At 36.2% G+C, this 16,239-nt stretch overlaps 1 protein-coding gene across 1 annotated transcript in view; it reads right to left on the bottom strand.

Annotated features, from left to right (window-relative positions):
• LOC150097089 (myosin-14-like) overlaps positions 1-16,239 on the bottom strand; it is a 1,147,103-nt gene that overhangs the window by 442,692 nt on the left and 688,172 nt on the right. Inside the window, exon 24 of the mRNA XM_090407039.1 lies at positions 9,816-9,964. Within this exon, the coding sequence (XP_090263165.1) occupies positions 9,816-9,964 (149 nt within the window). The remainder of the gene's footprint in view (positions 1-9,815; positions 9,965-16,239) is intronic.

A 16,239-nucleotide genomic window follows, 5' to 3' on the forward strand; every position in this document is an offset into this window, starting at 1 on the left:
CCATACATAGACGATGACTGCAGCTCCTGCAGCATAAAAGAAGTTACAGTGGTAATTCACTCACAAGGTACTCTGAAGAGAAACCAAGAGATGATCCTATGTGACATTTGGAAATCACTTATAAGATCTCTCAACACATCAGAGTTTAATTTTGTGGCTAACTATAGGGCACCTGCTGAACAATCACTGACCATGTGCTAGCATCCACGTTCCACATATTTATATTGTATAACAGTTCCTATGCATTTAATTATGCATAGCTATGTATTTTTTTAGTTATGTACTGATTCATAATCAAAGTTTGTTGTTTTAAGTTTATATTTGTATGTTCCAAGACCGTCAATCTTCATGTGCCCTCTGCCACATACTACCTGATAGTTGTTCTTCAAAAATGCGAGAAACTCATTTTCTTTACTTCAGTTGCTATCTCATCATCCCGGTCTATACTGCCATAATTAAAATTGCCCATAATGATCATTCTTTTCTTATTTGCTTGTCTAATTTGATTATACATTTCATGGTCACTACTACTACTTCCCACAGTGCATTGTTGCTATGCACTGTGGGAAGGGGCACTACTCGGATCAGTTATGATCTTTATTGAGGTCTCATCAGTAGGAGTCAGACCCATGAAGATAAGAAGGTTGAATGAATGTAGCAGTCATATATGTTTCCCATACAAATAGTAAAAAAAAGTTGTATCACCTTATTATTAAGATATTCTGAATTAGAAATAGCTGTAGAAACTTTTTTCACTTTGTAACTGAGTGAAAAAACTTTCTATAAAGTCATTAACAATTATAGAGTTTCTCCAGCACCAGTCTCCAAAGAATTTGTCAACTGTATACGCATTGCATATGTCAAAAATGTATCTAAACAAATCTCCAAATTATTTTTGTTTATTGATCTCAGAGTGGTTCTTTGCCCAATTAACAAATTCATCTTCTTTCTATGCTCTACAAAGGAAAAATTTTCTCGGTAGTGTCTATCAGATTTCCTATATATGTGGTCTAACATCCTTTAGCAAAGTGACAGAATTTCAGCTGTTCATTGCAAGGAATATTTAGACTATATTTAGGGTCTAAATATTTAGTATGAAGAAAGGTTGAGAAAATGCAAATTGCAGAATCTAGTGGATAAGAGGAAGAGGGATGATGTGACAGAGACATATAAGTTTGCAAGGATTGATTTATAGGATTGATGTTGGCTATTTTTCTGTTCCAGCTTAAGACATTTTTCCCCAAGTCCTAGAAATTCATGGGATCATACAAGTTCGCTCATGAATGGGTCATGAATTTTTAAGAATATTTGTTATATATTGTTTCTGATATTTTATCAAAGATGTCAATAACTGCTAGCTACACAGCATGATTAAGGCAGTGTAAGCTTCAACCAAGCTTACGCACCCAAATTTCAGCATCAATTTTTTTTTTTTTTTTTTTTTGGGGGGGGGGGGGGACTTTTAACCTTTTACAGTTAATTCTAAAAAACAGTCTCGGTTCCAAATATTGTAATACAACTGCGAATTTTCCTCACAATTGCCGTAAGTGTTGCTAGTTGTGAGAGGAGTTTTTCTAAATAAAATTGATTCAGAATTATGTACATTACTATGAAATAGACTTTGCCAATGTCACTGACGATTCTGCTAAAAGAAAAGCAAAAAAAATAACATTTTAGAATGTTGAAATTAAAGTTTTACTTCAAAAATAAACACAGTGTTTTAATTTATTTCCCTATATGTCGTTTTGACTTTTTGTAGTATTTTTGGTGCATAATGAGAGGGGCGGAAAACTCAGGGACCACCCCAGGCAGCAAAAGCTCTAACTACACCACTGTTTTTGTTTCACATTTGTAAATTTAAATTTATGAAATGTCACAAACAAGAAAGATTTGAAACTTTACCAAGAAATGCAGAAATCCTAATTATATTAAATTCAATGAGTCAGAACAAATTAGGCTTGCCAAACATGCTGTCTCCACCAAACATAATTCTCTGGAAAAAAGACTGAAGTCCTACATGAAGAAAGTTCTGAAACCTTGATACAGCACTTCACTGAATAGATCTGAGGGGCTTAAGTTATACCCTTATGGGGAAACTATTCATCTTAACAACATTTGTGCTAGTTAAGTTTTAAAACATATGTAAAAATGTTGGCTTAACAATAATATTACTTTATTGATATCACTGAATTGTTCTCATGTTTGCTTCTTCAGTTATATTACTTCTGCATTGTTCAATTTTTGAATTCATAATGAAGATGCCTTGATACTTAGGCAACCATTGTATGCAATTAAACTTCTAATATAAGTATTCAGTTGTATTAATTTTATTGACACAGTCTTGCCATAAATACTGTTATAACTTCAGCGAAACATCATGCTGCACAAAGAATTGCACAAGTTCAGCTCTGTTAGTGACACTGGCGCAGCCAAAATTTGTGTGTTTATCAGTAGAGAGTTGTATAATTGTATGGGTTAACATGTAGTGGGAATATTATAAAAACTGTGTAGCTGTAATAGCACTTCACAAGATCGGAATGTGGCCACCTGTTATTTTCACACTAAAAAAACTCGGGATCAGTAGGATGCTTGTGTATCGGACTATTAACCATTATAACAATACAGAAGATGTATCTGACTGCCAAAGAACAGGTTGACCATGCTGCGTTAAGATGCAACAGCTTGTGAGAGCTGTGAAATCATGCCTCTGCTGTAATCCTGTGAGAACGCAGAAAGTAATGTCACGAGAGATGAACATTTTGCAGAGAACAATGTCACATGTACTACCTAATGACCTTTGGGTGAAGCCTATCATTGTTCTACTGGACACTTCCAAATACCACAACACTTATGTGGTAGAGAATGATAAAATCAAAGACATTTTTCTGCAATACATGTAGAGATACCACAGATGTAGAGATATCCCCTTCACAGATAAGATTTTCACCACAGAAGAGTTATTTAACTGCTAAAATGATTGGATGCCACAGCATCCAGGATTCAAAGAGGTCCCCACATGTGGTGGTGGTGGGGGTTATGTATCGGGGGGGGGGGGTATCCAAGTTACATTTTTGCGAGAAGGGATCAAAATCTCTGCCAAAGTATACCAAGACACTGTGCTGGAACCTGTCATATGGCCCACTGAACACCATCTTGTTTCCTTGTAGACCTTCCAACAGGCCTTAGCCCCTGTACACAAGGCAAGAACCACCCAACAGTGGTTGGAGGCAAATGTGTCCGACCACATATCGCCATCTGGAGAAGTCCTGATCTGAATCTGTTGGACTTCAAATTGTGGTCAGAGCTTGAGAGAGAGTAGCCTGGAAGAAACAATACCCAGTATAACCAGCCTGGAGGTGGATTTGGAGCAAGCAGTGGTAGCATTTCCATTTGATGTTGAGCATGCTGCCATTGATATGTGGCCTCACAGACTTCAGGCATGCATGAAGGCACATTTTGATTATTGAGTGCTGCTATATGCATATTATACATGTGGCTTGTGTGTGCTGAAAGCTGTAATTGATTTACTGATACATTAGAAGTTTATGTGCTGTTCAAGTTGTAATGGTATTTATGGCTAAAGTAGGTAAATATCTGCTTATTTAAGTTGTCGAAAGATGCCACTTATCTCCTACATCACCCATCAACAACACTGGATCCAATCTGTGCTTTAAATGGTAAATTCAAATATTCTTGAAGAAACCATGACAGTTCACAGATCTCCACAACATTGCATTATTTATAATCAGCTTATCCCCAACTCAATCTAATTGAAAATCACTAACATACAAGTTAATATAATAACTGTTCTAAAACTGGAAGATCTACTGTAAAACATTCTTCACATAACTGTTCTCGTAGCCACCTTATCTACCATAGAGTTTTCCTTAAGCTACCATTTTATATTTTGCAATGCATCCTTTGCAACTGGACCAAGTTCGGTTTCTGGTCATTAACTGTTATTGTGGTTCATTTCTCTCATCAGATTTCTTTATCACTGTCAGAATAACTGAAAGCTCTATGTTTCATATACACTCTTTCTCCTTTACATAAATGAACACTTTGCTCAATGACAGCAACTCCCAATCATAATTTGCTGATGACAGTACAATCTATTCCTTTTCTTCTTTTGAGAAACCTTGTAGTGCTTAAATGATTCAATCTTCACAATTTTCCACCACCAAGTTTTAAAGATTGATATCCTCACCATTCTCCAGCAATTATACTGCAACCAACATATAATCCTGTTTTACTTTTTCAAAGAAAGATCTTATTTCATTCTTTCATACTTCTGATAATATTCAGATCAGTTTTCTCTTCTTCAATGGACTCATAAAATTTCCTTGTAGAAGGGCACATTGCATCCATAGCCTCCTCATCCCAACAAAACTTTCCATCTTCTTTAATTCAAAATGATGCTCTTCACCTGTAAAACTTGACACAACAGAAATCCCAAATCTACCAATCCATAGAACATTACATTTGTTCTACGGATTGGTAGAACCTAGTGAATTATACTGCAACCAACATATAATCCTGTTTTACTTTTTCAAAGAAAGATCTTATTTCATTCTTTCATACTTCTGATAATATTCAGATCAGTTTTCTCTTCTTCAATGGACTCATAAAATTTCCTTGTACAAGGGCACACATCCCAACAAAACTTTCCATCTTCTTTAATTCAAAATGATGCTCTTCACCTGTAAAACTTGACACAACAGAAATCCCAAATCTACCAATCCGTAGAACATTACATTTGGCGTGGTGGCAGTGTGCACTAGAAACCTCCCTAAGAATGTTTGATAGTAGACCAAAGAGGATAATTTGCATGGTAGACTACTACAACTCTCTCTCATAAACTCCCTTCAATTGCATCCTCATGTGTTCTATTTCCATGATGTCTTTTTTATAATTTCATGGGTGCTGCGCTACTTAACTGGCTCCAATACCATGTTTTACATTTTATTATTATTATTATTATTATTATCCCCCCCCCGGTGTAGTCAAAGACTAATCACGGGAGGTCTCTTTGTCATACATGTAGCTCATCATACTGTGCAGTAAATGCATTCAAATTCTCTGCTTATAGCACTCTCATAAAACCTACTCACACCCTCCTTACACAGCTTCCAGGGATGACCTCTTGTTCTCTCCTCATCTCCTAGTATTTTAAGTAAAACCTCTTCAACATTAACCTTATAACAACCCTTACCAACTTATACATCTCTATTATATCATCCCTCTTCCTCCTATTCCATTAGAATCCTGCAATTTGCATCTTCTCAACCTTTCTTCATACTCAACATTACAGAGACCAGAAAATTACCTTAGTCAATTGCTGCTGAACCCTTTCCAATTTGAAAACCAAGTGACCAAATCTGTGCACAGTAGGCCTTATACAATGGAACTAGAATCTCCTAACTTTAATTCTTATTTTAATCATGTAAAATCACAAGCAGATGTCAGATACCACATTTATACATTTCAACTCTGATAATATTCAGATCAGTTTTCTCTTCTTTGATGGACTCATAGAATTTCCTTGTACAAGCACATTGCATCCACAGCCTCCTCATCCAAACAAAACTTTCCATCTTCCCCAAATCCATCCGCACCCAAAAGGGCGCGGATTCGAATCCTACCATGAGCATGGATGGATTAGGTTTGTGATTGTCTGTGAAAATATTAGTGGTGGTGGTGAGCAGTAGATGGGGTTGGAGGATGATGATAGTTGTTGTTCAATGCAGTTGGTGAATTGAGTGGTGGAGATAGAGAGTTGTAGAGTAGGTGTCCTCTCTTGATGAGTTTTTGGACTCTTTGGAGGTGGCATGTAATAAAAAAAAAAAAACCTCTCAACTTATGTAACCAACTTCTCAATCTTCATTTACCTCTGTTTTCTTTGAAACAACCTTTTTCATATGTCTTTCCCCAAAGACTACAACCCTTCAAGACACCATTAACAGATTACCTCTTTCAGCATCATTTCTTACAACTCTCCCAAACACTGCATCATCAGCAAAGTCTGGGATAGTTATAAATCAATGTATATTTTTTGTAGATTGACAGGAGATCTTCGATTGTTTGCCAGCTCCTGTCAATCCACATGAAATATCATCAACAAATAAGATAGCAGCTGAAGCTCAAACACAACCCTGCAACACCACTGTTATCTTAATTTTTGGTAACAATTATTATTATTATTGCACAGGTACCACATCATGGGAGACTCAAACTATCCACACAATACCTCTCCTTGAACTTATTAACAGACAAAGCATTCACCAGAATCTGTCAACTAACATATTTGACTCATTCACTACTCTCCAAGTGAAAAATATAGTCCTCATACTAACCTTGCTAACCATGCTCTTAATTAACTTCGAGGGATGACCTTTCATTCTGTCTCCCTCTAGCCAAGTGCTGAAATATTTCTTCTGCATCAATCCCATAAAACCCTTTAAGCAATCTGAATTTTTCTATTGTATCCCTCTTTTTTTTTTCTTTCTCTCTTTCCTATCTTTTGCAACACACAAATGCTCAATCTATCCTCATAGGGAGCATTGCACAGGGCTACTCACGATCTTGGTCACTTGCCCGTAGATCCTCTCCACTACTTCCTCATCCTCAAGAAACCCAGATGAATAGACCTGAGCACAGTAATACAGATGTGATTATATCCAAGCCTTATAAAGAGGAATGATAACTTCCTTATCTCTGCTTGTTAGTCTATCTTTAATAACTAAGTAATCCTATGAACTTCCTTGGCCAACTTAGCAATATGCCTTTCTCAACTTCAACTCTCTTATCTAAAAACACCCAAAATGTCTAGTTTCATCAATTTCCTAGAGTATAATTCCATCAATGTGGAACACAGCCTGTAATCTTTTTATCCAAAATATAAAAGATAATAGGTGTCAGTTTATGCAATGTGGAACACAGCCTGTAATCTTTTTATCCAAAATATAAAAGATAATAGGTGTCAGTTTATGCATAAATACATAAACTGACACTAATTATCCATTATCATTTACCCATACTGTTAGCCTGTTTAAATCATCCTAAAAACTCTCTACATTGTCCTGATTAACTATTATGCTACCCAATTATTTTGAATCATCACAGTTAAATAATTCCCTTCAAATTATTTCACATATCATTTATGCAGAAATTAAAGTATAGTTCGCCCACCGATTAGAGGTCCCTCGACACTTCTGTGCATGTCAGAAAAAGGAGAATCCATTCCAATAATAGGGTAATCAATCTGTCTTCTGGGATGTGTTTGTTTATTATTACAGGTCGGAAAATTTAGCTTTTCTTTTACGAACATTGTAGTTTTTAAAGTGTAACTATTTTGCTTGTATAACAGATGGAAAAATGTACGTAGAGTATTAACAAAATTAAAAAAGTATAGCATAAAACAAAAATGTAAGTAAGTTTATTTTTAAGAAAGTTTTCTATAAAATAAAAATAATTATACAGAAAAACAGAAATTTTTTCAAATGAACTTAGATATTCTAAACTTAAAGTTGAGAGAACTGAGACACTTTAATGTCCTAAACCGATTAAATATTTATGACTTGTTGTGACTCTTTTAACAAACCCATGCAAAAAAAGGTTGGAAAAAAATACCATTATCAAATCCTTTTAATCTTCAGAGTCATCTAAATCGGTGTCTGAATCGCCATCACTTTCACTTAAACTCATCACCAAAGGTTCACATAATTCTTCGATAATTCCATCTCTGTCCCAATACATATTTTCCAATCAGGTGACATGAAAGCAATATTTTCCCCAGTTTTTAAATCTCCAGTTAAGTTGCAATGGCGAATGAAACTTTTCACTTCTGCCCAAACATACTCAATAGCATTAATATCGCAATGATATGGTGGTGATATGGTAGCCTCAAAGCTAGAAATCCATGCTCTTTGAGCATCGTGTCGAATTTAAATAGTTTAGTTGTGGGAGAGTTTCTTTTGACCAAATTAAGCAATTCAATTTTTCGCATATCTGGGGAATGAGAAATGTTATTTGCAGAGAGCCAATTTATAAGAACTTGCTTCTTATTAGACCAATTTGAAACTTTGTTTAATCGAATAGAGTGATATGAAGCATTATCAATTATAACAACAGCATTTTTAGGAAGGTTTGGAATCAGTTTTTCTTCTGCCCTTTTCAAAGATTGTAGAATTCATTTGCCTATGGTAATTGGCTTTGTATAGTAAGTTTGAATTCTTTAAAAAAACCCATTTCTCTGCCCACACACAAAATTATTATGTGCCGCAAGGCATTTCCAGTTTGCTCCACATTGTTCTTTAGACCGTCAACATTTTCCATAAGTTAAATTACTATCAATCCAAGTTTCATCTAGATACACAATCGGTCTTTTCTCCTCCCTGAAATGTCTTATTGCTCTCAAATACTGTGTTCTAGATAAAACAATGTCATTTCGCTCCATGATAAGTTTCCTTTTATTCTGGGATTTTTTGAAACAAAATCCAGTTTCATGAAGTATTTTCCTTAAAGTTTCTCTCTTCCAAGGAAAATGAATTTTTTCTTTAAGCACAGGAATCAATTTCAGAACAGTTGGCACTCTTTTCTCGATCACATAAAATTCGTGAATAGTTCTTCTTATAACATCTATATCAAAATCATTCAAAGCTATGGTTTCGATGGTTTTCTTTCTCTGGTACTTTTTTTTTAGAAGATTTAAATTTTGGCTTATCTTCACCTTTTGATTTCCTACAAAATTCTTTAAAAGTTGACCCCAATACACTTGCAATTGCACTTGCACGTTTTATGAATTAAAAAAGGGGAACAAGGAGACTGCCTTTTAACGATTGTTTTTCGCAGAATGTCAGCATTATTCAATATTCTTTTGCAAGAGTTACTGAAATGTTTAACAACAGAACTTGTTGACTGTACTGGATCCATCGTACAAATTAATAATAAAAAATAATGCAAAAAAGCAACAACAAAAATCAAGCTAGTACTAGTACAGTGACAGACAAGAAAGCACGTGATTTCGCATGTTGGCAACCAATTCATACATCCTTCATTTCTTTCTCCCCTTCAGCATGAATCGACTATTCTTGGCAAAATGCCAAGGAGAGATCTACAAATGTTGGGCAAACTATAACAGTCCAAGCACTGAGCCTTGTAACACACCATCAAGTCAGTCTTCTTCTGGCATAACCAGGCATTATAAATAGAGCAGGATTATTTTTCAGTTCACTGGGAAGCCTTATTCTGGATATGAAACATGTCAGTAGCAAACTCACATGTCCAAAATGCAGGATAGTGGTACTGTACCAGACAATGAAAGATATCTACCACCTAGAGTTCTAGTTGTCATGTCCTTCAACTAGGAAAAATATGCTTTTAAAATGGCAAGACTAGCCTCACCAAAGTCCCAGTTATTTTTGAAAACCAACCATACTACAGGAAGGTGGGGTTTGCTGGGAGTATATATATATTGCAAACCACTATCCAATTAATAGTTCAGATCAATCTATTATCCATGCCTATCTTCTCCAGCTTGAACACCAACTTGTCAATGTGGCAATCTATAAAAACCCTTTGCAAAGTAATACTCTCCTCATTCGATTTTTCATCTTATCACAAAATGCAAGCAGAACCGTCAAAAAAAACCTAATCTCTGCAAACCCTATGCCGACTATCAGAGAGAATTCCAGGACCATCAATAGAATCATGTATTCTATTCCTAAAATCTTCCCAATACTCTAATAGACCACAGATGTAAACACTGGATTATATTTTGATCACATTTAAATATGCACCACTTTTAATCATCTTACCTGCTTAATGCATTACTTAATTCTTCTTCTTTCTTGCTCATCTGAGCATGCATTTCATCAAGTTCTGTTCTGCTATCATTCAGCTGGTCCCTAATATCACTCAGTTCAGTTTCTGTCTTTCTTAAAGTTTTATCTAGCTCCTGACGTAACTGAAAAATGTCAACGTATATTAATTTCCACTTTAAGAACAACAATTCAAATGTTTTACTTCTACTTCACTAAGTGTAATTATGTAATTAAGAATTTTATTTTACAACTATTACTATAATTGTTGTATAATTAACTAGAGAATAACATATAAGCCATAGTAAAATAAATTTTAAATTTTATTATGTAAATATTTTGTCTTATATATCATAAGACATCATCAGTACAATTATGGTGCACAACAAAATATCTACATAATAAAATTTAAAATTTCTTTTTTGTGGCATACGTGTTATTCTCTAGTTATGGATACTCCACAGCTGTCATTATACAAAAATTGTTGTATAACTATCTAAATTCTTACAAGGTGAGAATTTAGACATTACCATGTCAGCTTACCTTGTAAACACAACTCCAGAACCTGGAGTTGTGTAAACTCCAGGTTCTGGAGCATGTGTGGGACATGCTCTGTTGGTATGGAATGGGTTCCATGATACTGTGGGAAGGTTAGGTGTCCTCCAAGTAATATATGAACAATGTTGCCAATCAAGTCCATCCTGCAATGTTGACTTTTTATCCAGGAGGTGATGGTTGTTTTATGTTCGACAATGCTACTGTCCATCACACAAGAATTATTTAGCAGTGGTTCAGTGAGCATGACAGTGATTTCCACGTCTTCTGTGGCCACCACAAAACTCGAATCTGAATCCCATTGAGAATGTATGAGACATATTAGAAAAACAGATCCACCACAGTCCTTTAACTGTTCAATTTGAACCAGTTAAAGGACTGTATGATGTACGTTTTAGATGCAATCCAATATCTTGTGGAATCTATGCCATACTGCATATGTGCTGTAATTCAGGCTAAAGGAGGTGATGATAAATAAAAGTTTCTAATCGAGTGGCTGGTGTTATGTCTTGGCTTTCTTAGTGTATTAGTTATTTATCTACTTATCTTTATCAGTTATTTTATATGCTATTTATTATCAGTTATTTTATATGCTATTTATTATCAGTTATTTCGTTTGCTGACAAATTTATATTATTTTCTGACTGCGCCAGCCGGCAACTGAATTCTGATATACTATTCTAGGATACTAAGAAAAAGAATGCAGGGATCAAGAAGTTGCAGTCGTGGTCCCATTTCTTATGTTACTAATGGATTTCCCTCTAATACACAGTTCGTGATTTTCCAAGTGGTAATTCAATCCACAGAAACATGACAAACTCAGTTGGTTTACACATAAGAAATACATTTATTTTGACACAAACATAGAGATACATATTACTTAAACCTTCAATTCTAAAGGAGTCTGAGTTCCCTCCCCTTTTCTTAAATTAACACATCCAAAAGTTCTACACTATAACTTCTTATACTGACAAAATCTTACACTTCTTTATATACCTATTCTCAGACTCTGTTAAGTTATACTAAATTACCCATTACTATCACTCATATAAATTACATATATATACAGGCTTACTCTACAACTCTTGCATAGATTTCATGAGATAATATTCCTTCTTATATTTCAGACCTTATCCCCCCCCCCCAGAATTTTAGCTAGCACTCAAAATTAAGTTAAACATAATAACATTAGTTTCCTTCTTTTGATACAGACAGTTCGAAGCCTCGGTTTCCTATTCGGCTCAAGCCTAAGATGCCTCTTATTCCTTAGGTGTAGACAAATTGTCCAAAATGCAGAAAGTTCTTTAAATACTACACTGAAATTGGCTGTTTTCTCAATGTTCAGTTCTCTTTCCTCCACGATTACTCAAACTTAATACAAAAGGGTTTCAGCTTACCGTTCTTGCTTTATCTGGTAGATTTAGGACCTTCTTATCTAGATTCTCGGATCTTCTCACCATATTTTCTTTAATGGCGTCTCCACTATTCTTTTGTTCTACTCGAAAATGAGCACTCTTTCGCTGACTTATACACTGGCGTAAATTCACCAGCGGCGCTTTCTTCTAGAACTCTGGATGCATTATAGCTGCAGTTTTGATCCACGTGGCACATATAGCAAGGGGAAATTCTTGCTACGCATGGCAGCAAGCTTTCCACAGCTACTCAGCTCTCCACTCAGGAAACCAGGAACCAACGAAAACGAGAAGAGAAGAGACCGATTCAAATCCCTGCCGAAACTTATGTACTACAAAACAGCGCCCTCATTCAGTGGTGTCGTCATGCATGCGGCCGCTGCCGATTGGTTACCGGGCTGCGAACTGTCTTTGACATGGCCTAAAACTTGTATTAACTTTATACACATCCTTTCAGCAATTATACATGATTTTTCTATCTTAATTAATTCATAAACACTCTCTGTTCAGTTTATGGGCCTCTTTAACATCACTTAATATTTACAAAACTGAATATATACATGTTCTTAGGTCATTACTAGGCACATTTTCTATCTGGAGGCATAAATATGTCCTAATCCATTCCTTCTGAGGTTACCTTATGTTGGGTCGGAAAAAGGATGACTCATCAAAAGTGAATCAGCACTTTTTCCGACACAACACTGGTATCTGTTGCATCTTTTGAAAAGACAGAAAAGATAAAAGAGGACATGGGATATTACTGATGCTATCAGAAGAGTTTTCCCCTCCAAGTGGAATGCGAAAAAAGCAGTAGGCAGAGAGAATTCAACAGTGCTAAGGACTTGGTTAGAAATCCTTTACTTATGGCAATGCTAGATTGTATTCCTAAGGTTTAAAGAATAAATAATGTACAGGTGAATTAGATGCATCAAGGAATAATGCAGGTATTTTATATATCCTCCACAGCATCATCTTAAAAAGAAGATGATGGAGGAATACAATCTGGCATTGCCATAAGTAAGAAATTTCAGACTAAGTTCCTGGCACTCCTGAATTCTCTCTCTTCCACTGTCAACTGATCAAGGAAATACATCAACAATGTATTTCCTTAATTTATCATAGTCCCCTACTCTGTAATACCATATATCTCTTTGTTAAAATCATATGGTCACTCTTGAGCATAGTGAGGAAGGAGAAACTGGAATATTAAAGCAGATCGAAGGAACAAAGAAAACCCTTGAGAATTTTACAGTTATTTGCTAGTAGAAGAGAGGATGTGAATATAAAGACTGACTTTAGTTGCTGAGATGGAATATGGTTCACATCTGCAGAAGATGTTGGGGGTTAGGAATAGTTTTAAATAACAGGAAAAAGAAAAAGTCTGGTAGTTCAAGAAAGGGAGTGTTTAGAATTTAAAGTAACCTTAATGTTAAGGAGGCTGTGGGAATGGATGAGGCATCATCAGATATACAAAGGAAATGTGAAAAAGAACTAGTAGTGCCCTCGGCATACTGGTTCATTCATCAAAAGTCCCAGGAAGGAAAATTGAAAAGAAGGAAAACTAGTGCAAATGCATATGAGAAAATTCAGGTCAATGGTGTCTAAATATGGGAGTGTGTATATACAATATAGAGGCAAAACTAATAGATGCTAGTTGGAGACAGAATACAAATCTCAAATGATGATGATGATGATCATCATCATCATCAAACCAAATTCCCGATATATATACCCTCTGGGGATATGCAGGATTTTATAATAGTTCTACATGACAAGCTTATATCATTATAAATTATCTATAGAGAATTTTTTTACAAATATACATACATACACAGTCTTTCCATAAATAGTGTTACAACCTCCTCATACCACCTTGCTACCCACAGAATTACAGGAGCCCAGTTCCATTAGTGTCAATGTACACAGCCAACTTCTTCTTCTCCCGTAGTCCTAAATGAACCATTGGGTTATTCATGGCTGGTAGGTGATACTCTTTGCTAGCCTCCTCCAGTCGTGTCGGCCTCTTGTTCTTGATGTCAGTTGAGAAAGGGAGGAATTTGTCCATTTTCTGATGTTATCAGTCCATTTTAATCGAGGTCGGCCCCTAACCCTTGATCCTGGAATGGTTCCTTCTAGTGCTTGCTTTGGAATGCCATTAGTCCTCTCCACATGTCCGAACCATTTTATCTGTCTTCTGATGACTGTCAGAATATTTTCCTTTTTTCTCCCATCTATTGAATCATTCAGTTTTCGGCCATTTTCATTGGTTTCGTGAGTGGTATAGGGAAACACAGCCAACATCCATGTGTTTATCAGTAAAGAGAGAGTTGTCTAGTTGTATGGGTTAACATGCAGTGGGAAGATTATCAGAACCATGTAGTTGTAATAGCACTTCACAAGGTTGGAATGCAGTCACCTGTTATTTTCGACATGCTAAAACACACGGGATCAGTAGGATGTTTGTGTTTCAGACTATTAACCATTATTACAATACAGAAGACATATCTAACTACCAAAGAACAGGTTGACAATGCTACGTTAGGATATAACAACTCGTGAGGGCTGTGAAGGCATGCCTCCATGTAATTCAGTGAGACATGTATTAACTTGAGCCTATTGTCCTTCTGGACACTTCCTAACACCACAACTAATGCAGAAGTGGGTGATAAAATCAAAAGCACTTCTGTGTGGTATGAGATCAGCAGATAGATATATATCCTCTTCACAGATGAGAAGATTTTTTAACATTGAAGAGTCATTTAACTGTCAAACAATCAAGTGTATGCCCCAGATCATCACAAAGTACATATCATAGCACTCAGAATTCGGAGAGGTCATCACCCAATGTCAGTGATGGGTGGTATCCAAGTTGCATTTTTGCAAGAAGGGATAAAAACCCTCTGCCAAAGTGTATCAAGACACCGTGCTGGAACCTGTGGTACGGCCAACTGAACACCACCTTGTTTCATAGTAGGCAGCAGCCCTTCCAACAGAACTCAACCCCTGCACACAAGGCGAGGACCACATAACAGTGTTGAAAGTTTATTTTTCACTTGGTTAGAGTATAATAAAATTAGTTTAATCCTTTATCCAAGTGTGAGCAAACAGAGTTTGCACCTGAAAGTATCTTCAGGACTGGGGTAAGGTGGTACAACACCAGGACAACTCGTTGTAAAGGTGGAGAAAGCTACCTTTACAACGAGTTGCCCTGGTGTTGTACCACCTTACCCCAGTCCTGAAGATACTTTCAGGCGCAAACTCTGTTTGCTCACACTTGGATAAAGGATTAAACTAATTTTATTACACATAACAGTGGTTGGAGGCAAATGTGCATGACCACATATCACCATCTGAGGGATCGTTAGGAAGTCCCGATCTAAACTAAAGCTACTGGACTTAGAATTTTGGGCAAAGCTTGCAAGTGTAGCCTACAAGAAATGACACCCCAGCATCGCCAGGCCTCAAGGTGGATTTGGAGCAAGCAGTGCAGCTTTTCTGTAAGATATTGTGTGCACTGCTTCATGCTGGCGATGCCCCACTGATATGAGGACTCAGAGACTTCAGGTTCTGTGAAGACAAAAGTTGAACATTTCGAACATTGAGTACTGTTATATGCATGTTATACATGTGATTTGTATGTACTGAAAGTTGTAAATGATTTTCATAGATTAAAGGTTTATGTGCTGTTCAAGTTGTAACAGTATTTATGGTTAGACTAGGTATATATATGATACTGTTCAAACTAAAACATTGGCAGATCATTTTGAATTTCTGAGGTATTTCTTGCTCCATTTATCTAGGCAAGATATTAGTTGTTTCGATCTTTCTCCTGCCATCCTATCAAAGATCACTTGTTTTGCTAACTTTCCTTCTCATTCTGATTATACCACCTGAGATTAACACTGCTAACAGATTCTTGAATGCTAGTAATTACGTCATGATAGTTCAATTAAGAAATTAAAAATGTCAAAAAATTAAATCATTAGCTCCTATATACAAGTACGAGGTTGGTCTGAAAAGTTCTCTGCCAAAGAATGAAAAACAATTAAAAAAAAAAAAAATCAACTAACGCCTTTTTATTCCCGTATATACGGGAGTAGGCGAGGCCATTTAGCCCTATCTAACTTTTGGAGACTGAGTGGGCAGTTCAATCTCCACTGGTACCCAATCAGAGACAGATGGCCCAAGGCTATCACTAATTAAGTGGTACGCAGTGAAGAGAGACGGCTCAAATGTGCCGCCATCTCGTGGTCCCTAACCCTAATACAATATATTTAATGTCTGAAATAATGTGGGTTCTACGGTCGATTTTCTTGAGTTTACAGGACGAAAAACCCGAGTTTCCGGGAGGAAAAACCTGCTTGCCCGTGCCAGAGATCGACTAACTCGGGAACCGGTCGAAAAAAGGCTTAGAAAAATTTCCTCTAGTCGCCGACTAGACTCGAAACCAAGTC

The sequence above is a fragment of the Typopeltis vanoorti genome, chromosome 17 (assembly GCF_054136105.1).
Source record: "Typopeltis vanoorti isolate ZY-2024b chromosome 17, IOZ_Tvanoo_1.0, whole genome shotgun sequence".
In the NCBI taxonomy this organism is placed as follows: domain Eukaryota; kingdom Metazoa; phylum Arthropoda; class Arachnida; order Uropygi; family Thelyphonidae; genus Typopeltis; species Typopeltis vanoorti.